The sequence below is a fragment of the Octodon degus genome, unplaced genomic scaffold (genome assembly GCF_000260255.1).
Source record: "Octodon degus isolate 3935 unplaced genomic scaffold, OctDeg1.0 scaffold00003, whole genome shotgun sequence".
Taxonomy (NCBI): Eukaryota; Metazoa; Chordata; class Mammalia; order Rodentia; family Octodontidae; genus Octodon; species Octodon degus.
In genome coordinates, this window is record NW_004524579.1 from 21,644,211 (window position 1) to 21,657,332 (window position 13,122).

The 13,122-nt window shown below is 43.0% G+C and overlaps 1 protein-coding gene across 1 annotated transcript in view; it reads left to right on the plus strand.

The window, feature by feature from the left end:
* Setbp1 (SET binding protein 1) overlaps window positions 1-13,122 on the plus strand; it is a 393,025-nt gene that overhangs the window by 18,784 nt on the left and 361,119 nt on the right. Inside the window, exon 2 of the mRNA XM_023713570.1 lies at window positions 4,326-4,980. Coding sequence (XP_023569338.1) covers window positions 4,495-4,980 — 486 coding nt within the window. The 5' untranslated portion in view covers window positions 4,326-4,494. The remainder of the gene's footprint in view (window positions 1-4,325; window positions 4,981-13,122) is intronic.

Here is a 13,122-nt window from a genome sequence, read left to right on the forward strand (position 1 = left end):
ACACACACACACACACACACACACACACACACACACACACACAGTTATGTAACACACTTTAGAGAAGAAATTCATACTTATGGTATAAGAATTTAGACAACCCAGTATTGACTTACAGCTAATATATACTTAATATAGTAGTTATATTCCACTACCAGTAGAAAAGAATTCAACAATAATTTTACAGAGTTATCTAAAAACTAACAAGGTTTTATAATTATGCCATTAAAAATATAGGGAGTGAGAACCAGGAAAATGGAACTTGATACCTTAAATTACATATATGAAATGAAGAGAGAAAAGTGGTATGGAGGATTCTTCTTCTTCTTCTTCTTCTTCTTCTTCTTCTTCTTCTTCTTCTTCTTCTTCTTCTTCTTCTTCCTTCTTCTTCTTCTGGCAGAACTGGGGATTAAACTCAAACTCTTGCGCTTGCCAGGGAAGGACTTATTCTACTGAGCCATCTCCCTGGCCCCCAAGGATTCTTCTGGGGAGTAGAAAGAAGTTTATAGAATTATATAAGAATAAAGAAAAAAACTTGCAAGAATTAAAAGATAAAAGAAGTAAACAATAATAGAGGGAATAAAAATAAAGAGAAAAATTAAAGGGAGAAAATTAAAAGGGAAAAAGTAAAGAAAAGAAAAAGAGATAAGAAGCAAGGAAAAAGGACACAGGAAAATTCCCTAAGCCCCAATAAACTAATGAAGAAAAAAGAAGAAAGAAAAGAAACACATACACACAGGCACCTGCACACAAAAAAGAAAAAGAAAAGGTATTTCTCTATGATTTTTAGGTGCATGATTTTCTTCCAGAATCTATTATTTGGAGGTCGAGCAATTGTCTTTTTTCTCTGTAGCTTCCTCGTCCCATGATGTAGCAGTGTCCAAGTCAAGATGTGATCCCATTCATGCTGGTAGAGACAGAAGGAAGTCAGATCCCAAATCTACACTGGATGCAGGTACCAGCAGGTAGTAGGAGTAGGATGAGGACCCAATGTTGAGGCTTTCAAAGCCAGAGCAATTTAGGCTGTCTGGCCTCAGGCTGCAATAGGAAAGGGCTGCGCCCTTTAGGTCACTCCTCTCAAGGGATATCTTTCCAGCCCACTCCACTTCCCAATCACAGTTGTCGCCGATGGCTGCCTCTCCCAATCATTTGGGGGTGGGAGGTGGGGTTACATTGGGAACCCTGAAGTGAAGCTATCCCATGGCTGCTCTGAGTCCCACGTCCAAATAATTAATCCTACCCTAGAAAGGCACCTGACCAAGCACTCTCTCCAGAAATATGGTAGGCATCTGGACTGGGCTCATTCACCAGCTACTCTTCACTCAAGGATTCTTCTGTGAGAAGACAATTCTACAGTGTCTGCAAATCATGGCAACCACCAGTCTATTCTACCAAATTTTTCTCTGAGGCCCTTTGGAGCTCCCAGCATTCACTTTGTTTCTGCAGGAGTGGTCTCCCTTTCCCATAGGCCACAAGCTGGGGACCAGAAAGTCAAAGATTTTTCTTCTCTACATTGTATTCTGTCTTCAATTTTTATGTAGCTATTCTTCTTCTTCTTCTTCTTCTTCTTCTTCTTCTTCTTCTTCTTCTTCTTCTTCTTCTTCTTCTTCTTCTTCTTCTTCTTCTTCTTCTTGTACTTCTCCTCCTCCTCCCCTCCTTTTCCTCCTCCTCCTCTTCCTCCTCCTCCTTCTTCTTCTACTTCTTCTTCCTTCTTCTTCTTCCTTCTTTCTTCTTCCTCTCTCTCTCTCCCTTTCCTTCTTCTCTCTCTCTCTCTCTCTCTCTCTCTCTCTCTCTCTCTCTCTCTCTCTCTCTCTCTCTCTCTCTTCTTTTTTTTCCTTACCTGACCAGGTCTTGGGCCCTCCTGGAAGTCTGCCTGTTTTGCATCCTTCCAAGATGTATGCTGTGCATGTGGAAAATGCTTTCTTCTCCTCACACTTCTATCCTTTATTATAGTGCATATAAATTCTGCTCTGATGAGAGTTTTTTTTCAAGTTTTTAGGAGTGACTTCATCATGCCTGAAGATCTTGACTTGAGAAGTACTAAGAAAATATTGAATTGAAATTTTCTGGGTGTTTTACGACTTAAGTTTTAGATTTTGGAAATCTGTACATCTAATTACTTATTAATCTCATTAAATATAAGAATCTTTGAAATAAATCACTTTTTAAATGGAGTCTTTCTTAATATTAAGGGTACCTTCACTTCATACCCATTCATCTAGTTTCAGTTTTACCCTTTTTCTCAACCAGTATCTACCAATGCACTACTCTACTCTAGCTTGAAGGTACAAATGGCTTTAGTTAGGAAATTTCTTAGCAGTCTATGCCTCACATTTGCCCTGATCGAAGGAAAATTTTATAGGTAGGGACTAACTAATTATAATTATAACATAATATTGGTGAGTCTACCAAAGAGCATAGACCTTGAACATCACAACCATTGGAAAATATTGTTTGCAGTTTGTGGGGATCTGGATATAGACTGGGACAGACCTATTGGACTCTCCTACTTGGGCCTTGTTCTAAGGCTTTTTTTTTCTTTTTTGTGGAACCAGGGTTGAACTCAGGCCCTTTAACTTACCAGGCAAGTGCTTATTCTCCTAAGCTATCTCCCTGGCCCTTCTAAGGCATCTTGATGTCACCAGCCCCTGTCAGTAGTAAGAAAGACCTACAAGACTTCTCAAAAATTGAAATGTTTTGGGAAGACATGCAGATCAATCCTGAGGTAATAAAGAAGAGAAAGAAGCAGTGACATCTGGTCAGGCTCCCACCTAGAGAGGATGCTACCCACAGGCAGCTGTTCAGGGTTCGTGAAAGCATCAGGAAAGGAATTCTCACTCTCACTAGAGCATTCTCATTTCTTCCAGAAAAATTGTATTCTTTAGCTTTTCCCCTAAGTGGAAGCAGCTATAATTGTGCCTCTCTGCTGGGCTGAGCAGTTTCTAAGAGCAGAGCATGTCCCTGGGCTTCTCTGGGGAGGAGGGCTCATGAGACCTCAGCCGCCTTCCTGTCTGGCCTCTTCGCAGGGCGTCAGTTCCTTCTTCCAGAGGGAGAAGACAGGGACCTCATCTTTACAGTTCTAGTTCTTCATTGCTCTTCACATATCTTTTCAGGCATCTGCGGCTGTTATCTGGGCGCGTTTACTGGCCAGGTCTTTAAATGGGTGGGCTCAGTAGGAGATACTTTGGCTGAAGAGTAGGGTCTTCTGCAATCCATGGCGAGAGTGCTCAGGGGATAAGACAACTCCAGAGGGACATGACTGGTAGCCGCGGGGTGGGAGGAAACGATGGCTCCAGTTGTGTGCAGTGCTGGAGCTCTACAGTTTCTCTTAAGAGTGGCATTCAGGCTTCCTTTTGGACTTTGAAATGATGAGTTAAAAACTGGGGACAATGGGACCTGGAGTGAGAAAGGGGGTTGATAGTGAAGCTGATTCTGAAGTGGCCTGGAGAGATCCTGATTATGTTTTCTCTTCTGCTCTGGAGCAAGACAGAGATGAAGGTTACGGGGATTCCTGGCACCTCCCAGAGCCCTCTAACATGCACCTTGCTGCCTCTCTCTTTTGCTCAGTGTGACTTCGTGTAAGGAATGAGATAGGAATTAAAATTGTCTAGAGTGTCTATTTTTATCTGAATCACTGAAAAAGATTATTTTTTCCTGTCTGATGGAAATATTTTTCAAGTTTGTTCTGTCCCAGTGTTACATGTGATTTCCCACTGAAATCTTTTTGTTTTCCTTTCCTGAGCCTGGCATTTGTTTTAAAAACATGGAAGACGTTGCATAATTGAAACAAGGCATGATAGAAATGAAATAGAAAAAACAGTTAAGAGGTCCACTCGACGAACATCCCTCCTCCAAGGAGTGGCAGGGGCCTGGGCAGCGGGGCTTCCGAGCAGAGCAGCACTGTAGCCTGCTCTTCACATGAAACAAGGAAGTGCTGCAGAAGCCACTCAGTTGTGGTTCCCACAGGCCTGAGCATCAGCACTGAGACTTCCCTTTCGTCATGGCTGGTTTTGCTGGTGACTCAGCCAGCTGTGGCTTCAATGTCAGAAGCCTCTAGCCTGTTCCTAGCTGTAAGACTCACCCCTTTTATCTTTATTTTGGGGCTTGCAGTCATAAAAAATGAATAATACCCCATAATGAAGGCATGTGTGTGTGTGCTTCCCCCTCCATTCCACTATAGTGTCATTTGGAGATGTGCCCATGCTGGTTAAATTTCGTTGCATCATTTTTTTCCCTTAATGTTAAGAGGGTTCTGGAACTCAGATCGACCAACTTTTGAGCTACTGCTCCTTCCTGCCACAGCTGATTATCTCTTTGCTTTTCAGTTGCAGATCTGATCGCTTCTGAACAACTCACCGTGTCTCCATCCCTTGGACCCTGAACCCGGCAGCTGGACTACTTGTTCTTGGAATTTTGGGTGTCCTTTTCTTCTTGCTGTCCTTTTGTCCTTCTCCCTTCTCCCTCCTGAGAACTCCTGAAGACTCTGAGATTGTCATGGAGTCCAGGGAAATACTGAGTGGCTCCCGGCAAAGAGGGGGTGAGTCGGAGTTCCTGACGGTCCCCTCAGCCAAGGCCCCAGCTGCTCCTGGATGCCCAGGAGAACCTTTGCTGTCCAGTCCCGGACCCGGGAAGAGCATCCCTGTGGGCGGGGAACGCATGGAGCCAGAGGAGGAGGATGAAGTGGGCTCAGGGCGGGATGTGGATTCCAACTCCAACGCAGACAGTGAGAAGTGGGTGGCAGGAGACAGCTTGGAAGAACAGGAGTTTTCCATCAAGGAGGCCAACTTCACTGAGGGGAGTCTGAAGCTGAAGATTCAGACCACAAAGCGGGCAAAGAAACCCCCAAAGAATCTGGAGAACTATATCTGCCCACCTGAGATCAAGATCACCATCAAGCAGTCTGGGGACCAGAAGGTGTCCCGTTCTGGGAAAAATAGCAAAGCTACGAAGGAGGAAGAAAGAAGCCACTCCAAAAAGAAGGTAGGAATCCCAGGCTGGAAGGTCTTTGGTGTCTGTTTTGCCATTGTACCTCCAACCTTTAAAAGTCTGGTTGCACGTTACTTACTTACTTCTGAATTGTCAGTCCTCTGAGTGGAAGTGTTTCAGCCTCCAGAAGAGGTGCCTCTGACATAATGTTGGTATCATGACAAATCTACTGTTGTATTTTCTCATCTAAAAATAGCTACTAGAATTATAAATCAAGAGTATTTGTATTCATTATAAGGAAGCCAATTGTTTGGTTCAGCTATACTTTTAACACAAGATGAAATTTAAAAAAAAAAAATTGACATTTGTGTCTGTTCTCAGAGTCAAGAGTGGGATGTTGAAACTCTGGTCAGTCAGAGCAGTCAAGAGCTGTGCAGACTTCCTTTTGGTTTCAATCATTGCTCCTGTCAGTCTTCCTAAGATGAATCGCTTATCTGACTCGGGGAGCCCAGTGTTCGCAGTAACTGAGGCTCCTGCAAAGCTGAACGGATCAGCATGCGAAAGCCCTAAGGCACTTTGGAGGGAGCTAAAGAAGGCAAGGGGTCAGCAGTTGACCTGAAACTTGGGTTTTGAAGGTTGTGTATTGAAAGAACTTGGTTTTCATTTTCCTCCTAGAAAACAAACACGGATGTGCAGAGGTGATTGAGGTGGTGGACGGTGTCAGTTTATCAGGAAAGAATGGGTCCGTGTTTCACTGAGTTGATTTTGGGAGCTTCAGGAACCTCTGTTCTTGGAGTGTGACATGTTACTGTGATAACCTTATTATTAAAAGCTTCTTCTTGTTGCTGCTGCTGTTGTTTTTTCCCAAGAAACTATGGGGGCCTAAGGATGGCTCCAAAAGATGCATTTGGTGGGCAGAATTTTAAGGTTCTGAGGTTTATGAGTTAATCAGAGTCTTTGACTCTGTCTTTGACATTTGATAATGTGTGTGGGCTCCAGTGATAGTGGATTAGCTAAAATTGCCACACATGAAGTGATCTCTTGCCTGATAGCCCAGAGGTCACCTGTAGTGTTTGTGTTACACTGTAATTTTCTTGGGGTTTTCAGCCATGAGATAGTCATTTTTTTAAAAATTTTTATTGTTGTTAGTATATATTTGCAGTATGTTATGATGATGTGCATTGTGGGGAGTTGGTGCGTGTTGTCATCTTCAATAAAACCACTGGGAATCCCATTAATTCTTTAGGGTAGGACTGTGTCTGTCCTCTTGTGTGGTGTTTTGGATGATTTGTTGCATTTAAAATCCAAATATGTGGACTAGGAAAGACTGTATAGGGAGACTTAACTCCTCACAGTGCCCAGTAAGCCAGAAACCCTGAGTCCAAGAGTCCTCTTGCAGTTCTGGGGAAATCAGCACTGTTGGTCATCTGCTGTGACATTTTGGAGCATGAAGGAATCTTTAGAAACTGGCTTGTTGTTTGTCAGAAAACAGAGACCATGCTTTCCCCTCCCCTGTTAAAACTTTGCAGTGTTTTCAAAACCAAGGTTATCTTTCCACACTCTTACAGACATCTGAGCTTCTTGGGGAAACGCAGACAGACTTTACATTAATAGTGAAATGTTGCTTTGGTGTTGGGTCTTTTCAGCTTTGAAAATGAGGGGTTTTGTCCCTGGCCACTGAGATGTTCTGTTCTTTGAGTGTTGTTAGGATTTTGCGAGGGTTGGCAATCTTGAAAACCATTATTGGAGTTGTGTACAAACCCAAATTTGCTGCCTTCAGAAGATAGTAAGTTGTTCTGATCAGGTGCCACTTTCTCTAAGGCCGTATATTGATTCTAAATGTAGCCTTCTGCCCGTTGGAATTCCCCAGCATGATACTGTGGAATCTGAGACAGAAGGTGATCTCAAAACTGAAATGTGCAATGGACTTCAGTTTTCATGACTGATATTCTTAGGCTGATCATTCTGGCCCAGAAGAGCTCACTGCCTTTTGAGGGTTTTCCTGGAATGAGTGATGAAATCACTTTCTTGAATATGTAATTTACCAATCAGCAGTTCTATGCTGAACAAATGGAGGGAGTGAAAAAGAAAGATGCAAAAGGATGATTTCCAAATTTATAACACTGGCATAAGAGTATTCAACAACGTTTCATTCTTAGGAGCTTGCCTCACACTGTACATCTCTATTGTCACTATTTTTCTTTTGTAGTGTTTAGTTTTTATTAGGGCATGTTTGCAGCAAATAATGATTATATTCCTTGTGAGGAGTTAGTACCAGTGCATAGCACATTTTAGTTCTTTTTTCATCCCTTTTCCTTATTGCCTCTCCTTTCTCCATTCTAGATTCCCTTCCTATTTGAAAAAGATCCACTTCCCTATTTCTTACACACAGAGACACACAAATGAACTATTTAATCTCATGTGTCTGATTTATTTCACTTAAAGAATAGTGGCATCGGGGCTGGGGAGATGGTTCAGTGGAATAAGCGCTTGCCTGGCAAGCACAGGGGCCTGAGTTCAATTCCCAGTTCCACCAAAAAAAAAAAAAAAAATAGTGGCATTTATATTCAGTGGAGTACTGTGGTGCCATAAACAAGGAAAAACTTGAATCATTTGTAGGAAAAAGTTGATGTGCCCTGAGAGCTACAATTCCTTATACCTGGTACTGTTACATTCTGGCAACAAGTGAGTAAAATTATCATGTGAGCTGTAATTACTTGATAGAGGATAAAGAATTCTTTAATCTCTATTGGATTAGAGTATTAACATTATTACTCTTTACTTTTCCATTGCTTCACGGTCAGAGAGTAAGGAAAAACTGAAACTAGACATCAGGAGGAGGTGGAAACTTAGCCAGTCATTTGTATGGAAAACTTCAGCGGCATGAACTTGCAGAATTAATTCTGTACCAATGCGAAGTATGTCATCAGTAGTATGGGTAGGGAAAAGATGAAGGTAGAATTCAGTAAGTAGAAGATTAGCGTCTAACCTTGAGATCACATCTTCTAGATGAATTATTAATGAAATGAAGTCCCCTTCGAACAAGTACACAGAGTGTGGCCCCCAGCAATGAAGTCTCCCATGAAGAGTTGGGAAGGAGATCCTGTAGATCACATTCTCTCGCTGGTAGATGTTCCTGTTTGGGAGTTGTCTAGTGTATGTGTTGACTTTGAACAAGAGGTTGACCAATTATGTGGGCCACAACCAACCCCTTTGATGTTTTGGTTCAGCCCAAGTATAAAGGTTGATTTGACCTTTCAAACAGTAGAATAAAATAGAAAGAAGAACAATATACGGAAACACACGATATTTATTTCAAATTCAAATTTCAGTGTCTGTAAGTAAAGTTTTATTGGAACAGAGCCAATCCATTTGTTTACATTCTGTGGGTGTCTGCTTTTGCATTACAATGGCAGAATTAAATAGTTGTCACTAAGACACCATGACCTGCAAAACTTAAATTACTGTCCCCTGTTCATTAATCCTTGACTTAAGGAGAGACAGAGTTTCAAGATAACATGGGTTTTATTTTTGTTTTCATTTTAATGATTCGTCTTTCAAGTTTGGAAGCTAGGAGAAATTGGGTGTTAGATTATGTGGTGGCTTTTTTTTTTCATGAACTAACTAATTTCATTCAAGTGACTGTTTGACAGCTCGAGGCAAAGACAGCTTATATCGGATCCCACATCATTTTCTTTTTTGTCAGTTTTTGTAAAAAGGAAACTAGGAAAATGGTAGTGTGGCTTCTATGTCACAAGCTAGTTCCCTGTAGTTTAACTCTCGACACAGTCCACAGCTCTAGGGTGAATGAAGCCCAGATTTGGCATTGTGTAGACTGCAATTCATATTTTAGACTTAGAACCCCCCCCCCCCCCGCAAACTGGAGAGGCCCCATAGATGGTCAGGGAACATGATCACTAAAGCAGTAGGTATGAGGAAGGATCAGGAAAATGCCATGTCACTGGCTCAGAGGTGCAAGGACTTCTTACATTAGGGAATAAACTTCTCTTTCACAGACAATCAGGCAGGGAATTGAGATGGTCTTTAGGAGGAGGATTAGGATAAATGGATGTACATGAGATGTGGAAGCTGCATTTGGGAAGAAGTAGAGTTTGAGGGATGAACAACTTCACAGTGTTTCTTGTCAGAGGACCAACCCTATTACACCTTAAAGTTACTCAGCTAAGTGACACCACAGCATGATTATTCCAGAACCCTTCCAGGTCTGTCAGTAAAAAGCAGTAGAGAACATGAATCTGAGTGTCTAACTGTAAGTTCACGTACAAAACCACATAAACAGTTCCAGGAGGACAGGGTTTTGAAGATGCTCTTGGCTAGGCAGGGTTTCACATCCCTTCTCTTGCTGAGCTCTGCGGGATAAGAGACATGGGGTCAGACGCACCTGTCTAGATTTGATAGGAAGAGAAGGGAAGGGTGGTCTTATATGGACTCCATCTGACTCCAGTGACTCTGTGTGCTTGGAACAGCTGTATAACGTGCCAGAAGTCCAGTTTCCTCACCTGCAGTTTTTCTGTGCTTTAACTGATGGCATATTTTTGGGTGAAAAATGGCTAATTTTATTGTGATGTGAGCATGTACTATAATAATAATGTCAATTTGCTAAGCTGTGCTTGCCCCTCCTCTAGCTCTTCAGTCTTAGTCCTTACAACCATTCCACTGGGAAGATGCTATTTGTTTAGTGAGGAGAAAATTGAGCCTCAGATCACTTCAAAAGAGTAAGAGTTGGAATGGGCCACTTCTGCCTTTGCAACTAAGTCTCTTAGACTCCAAAGCCACTGCGGTATTCCAGTTCCTCAGGTACCATACTGTGTGAAATTAAAAGGCAGCTGTAAAGATAAAGACCATGGGGTCATTTCCCCAATGCTTTTCCATAGCAGCTGGACTGCCAGGGTCATAATCTAAATCATTTTCTTTAATTTCAGGTCTTTCAGGATGTTCGAAGAAGCTTCAAAACCTAGTGAATGAGTTCTTTTTTTTTCCTTTATTAATTTTAGAATCTAGTTTGATTTTGATGAAAACATGAGTTCTATTTTATTGCTTTAGACTTAATTTTCCATCATTGTCAGCTCCTTCAGAAAAATGATTTTCTCCGGTACCAAGAGCTTCTTTACCTCTGTCATTATTTGGCTGGCATAGGTGGAGAAGGGTGTTCAACTTTTGTCCCTAGGAGCCCTAGGCTCTGCCCGTAGGCCTCATAGTATGTCTGTGAGAAAAATGGAGTGTCCTGTCCTGAGTGCAGCCTCTGGGGAATCCTGATGAGCTTTGCTTTTCTTTTCTTAGCCTCAGGCAGCATCTTTTTTGTGTCACACACTTAAAGAATGGATAAGGAAAAGGTGTTTCAGGTATGTAGATTGAAGTGAAGTTGGCACTTAATTAGCAAGTGATGAATATCAAATAAAGAAACAGGTTGGATTTTGAACTGGGGTGAAGGATAGTTTTAGGCCTGTGATGTGGTGTGGAGATGCTTAAAGCAGGTGTGTGAGAAGGAGCCTTTTGAAAACATAGTAGTCAATGAAGAGGGACTTACCCATGGTTAGCCATTTTCCTGAAGGGTGCTAAGAAGCACTATCTCAGTTACTTTTCTCTCATTGCTGAGACAAAATACCTGGCACCCAAAGCTAAGGGAGGAATGGTTTATTTGGCTCATAGTTTGTAGAGGTTTTGGTCCATGATTGGCTGGCTTCAGGCAGAGTGGCTTGGCAGAGAACAGCTCATGATGGGCAGACCATAGCAAGGAGAGAAGGAACCTTAACAAAATCTTCCCACCCCTTTTATACTGTATGGAGGGTGCCAGGATTAGGGTAGTGCCAAATGAATCAGTGGGCTGATTTAGTACCACGCAGCCTTAATCCCAATACCACACACGCTAGATCCGGTTACCTCTGGAAAAGCCCCACCTATGGCTGCAGGAGTCTTTGTGGTGGTTGTGGGGGTGGGGAGCACACGTAGGCCCAAACAATAACAAACACATTTATCTCTTTGTAGCAGTTTGGTGTACCAGGTAGGGGAGGAAGAGTCTGTTGGCGGCCTGCTGGCAGGGATGAGGAGGTCTTGCTTTGTCAAGGGCTTAGACAGCCTGAGTATGGTCTCTACACTTGGTGTCATCACTGCTCCATGCTAGTGTGTGGCATGGAGCATTTCAGAGAGTCCCTCCCTCTTGGGGTTCAGGTGTCCTTCCTCTGCCATCATTTTGTCCATTCCCTTCTCTACTCATAGCGGGCTTGCATCTACTCTGAGGATGGGGATGTGGTGGTTCCAGCCACTGGTAGGACAGACTTCTCCCTAACACAGCCACCAGGCTGAAGAGCAGATCTCACCCATATTTCTTCTCAAGAGGATGCAATTCCCCTCCTGTTAGATGGTGATGATGATGATGATGATGATGATGATGATGATGATGATGATGATTTTTGTTATTATGTTTTTTCTTTTAAAGCAGCACGCTCTTACTTACTCAATAGGATGCCTAGAACCTTCTGCTTCCTAAACAGTTTCTCTTTAGCTATTTTTCAGTGGGTGGTGATTGAAATTTTGAGGTGCATATTGCCCTCCCCAGGGCAGCAGGAACATTTCACAGGTGAGGCTGAAGGAGTATGAGGAAGAAGGCTGAATGCAGAGGTGGATGCCCTGGGCACCGCTCCGCCTCCACTATTAACAATTCCACCAAGAACACTACATCTCTGGGTGTCTGTATCTGCATTTTTAAAAAAGAAAAAACATGAATGAAAAAAGAGCAGCCTTAGACCTCTAAGGCCTTATTTCTGTTCTCAAACTAGAAACTAAGAGTCAGTGTGACTGGTCAAATCTTTCTCTTTAAGAATCCCAATTACTATAAATATAGCTGTTCAGCCTGTTTCAGTTCACTGTTCTATCATCACCTTTTCACCCCAAATATCAAAAGGCCTGAAATCATGGTAAAGATCAGAGCTGAGCTTAAAATGTGATGAGATTTAGAAGCTTAGATTCCATGTGGATATTCCGCATTTCTTTCCTTCCTTTCACCCTTCTTGTATTTTTTCCACTTTTTCTAACCCTATTTTCTATCTTCTGCGGTTTTGCACACTGAAATAACCTGCTTCCCTTTGGCTTGGCTTTCGCTTGGCCATCAGCTTCTCTTCGGACTTCTCATGGTGTTCTTTGGTGATCTTTGCCATTAAGAATCAATGTGGCACAGTAACCAGCAAGAAGACTGAGCTCTGGGGCCCTTCCTTCCCTAGATGGGGCAGCTTGCTCCCTCCCTGATGGGGGAGTGCAGGATCTGTGAGGAAGAGCTTTGCTTTGAGAGAAGACTGGAGTCCTGGATCCCTTTCTCAGGACTGGCTTCCTCCACCCTGTCCCTGGAAGAACGCAGGGCACCAACACCTGTGGGCTCTGTAGGACCTCAGTTTCCTCCCTGACTTCATGAAAACCAGGGACAATGGCAACATGGTCTGGCTGATGTCACTGTGAGGCAGGAAAGCACCCTTCTGCACCAAAAGCTGTCCCTAGGCTTTGCTTTGGTTCCAGTCCACCACCTCTGGCTCTCCGACTGTGCATAGGAACTTCCTGAAGCCAGCCACAGAGCAGCACACAGGGCCTTGAAGTGGTGCTGGATCCAGGCAGGCTTGGGCTGTGCTGAATGCCCTAGTTGTGGGCAGCGCCAGCTTCTTACCTCTGATGTCTGTGTAAGTGTTGGCCAACAGAGCACATCACCAATGCAGTATCTTAGTGATGAGGGTGGCCAGGATTACTGTGGTGATTTATTTAGAGAAGGCTCCATCATCTTTTATCTTTCTGGCCACTTGTCTTCCAAACCAGAATTAATACTGAGCACAATGGTTGACTCAAAATTAAAGTTTTAAAGCAGTGTCAAAGGCTGGCGGCTGCCACACTGCTGCCCTTTGCAGCCCTCCCTTCTTGTCTCTGCAGTTTCACACCCTCAGAAAATCCTCACATTGCTACATTTCCTTTTTGTTGAAATAGAGATCAAGAGAAACAACCCCTTCTTTTCTTCTTCTCCCATCCTTTGATTCATCCAGTTGCTGCAATTTCAAGTTACAAACATCCCACCTTCAGAGTCCAGCACGTGGAACATCCTAGACCATCCTCAACCTTGGTAGTTCTTTACTACAAACCACGGTTTTGGTCAGGAAGGTGCTGGCTTCTACCAAGTGTGCCCGGGTGGGGAGCACAGGG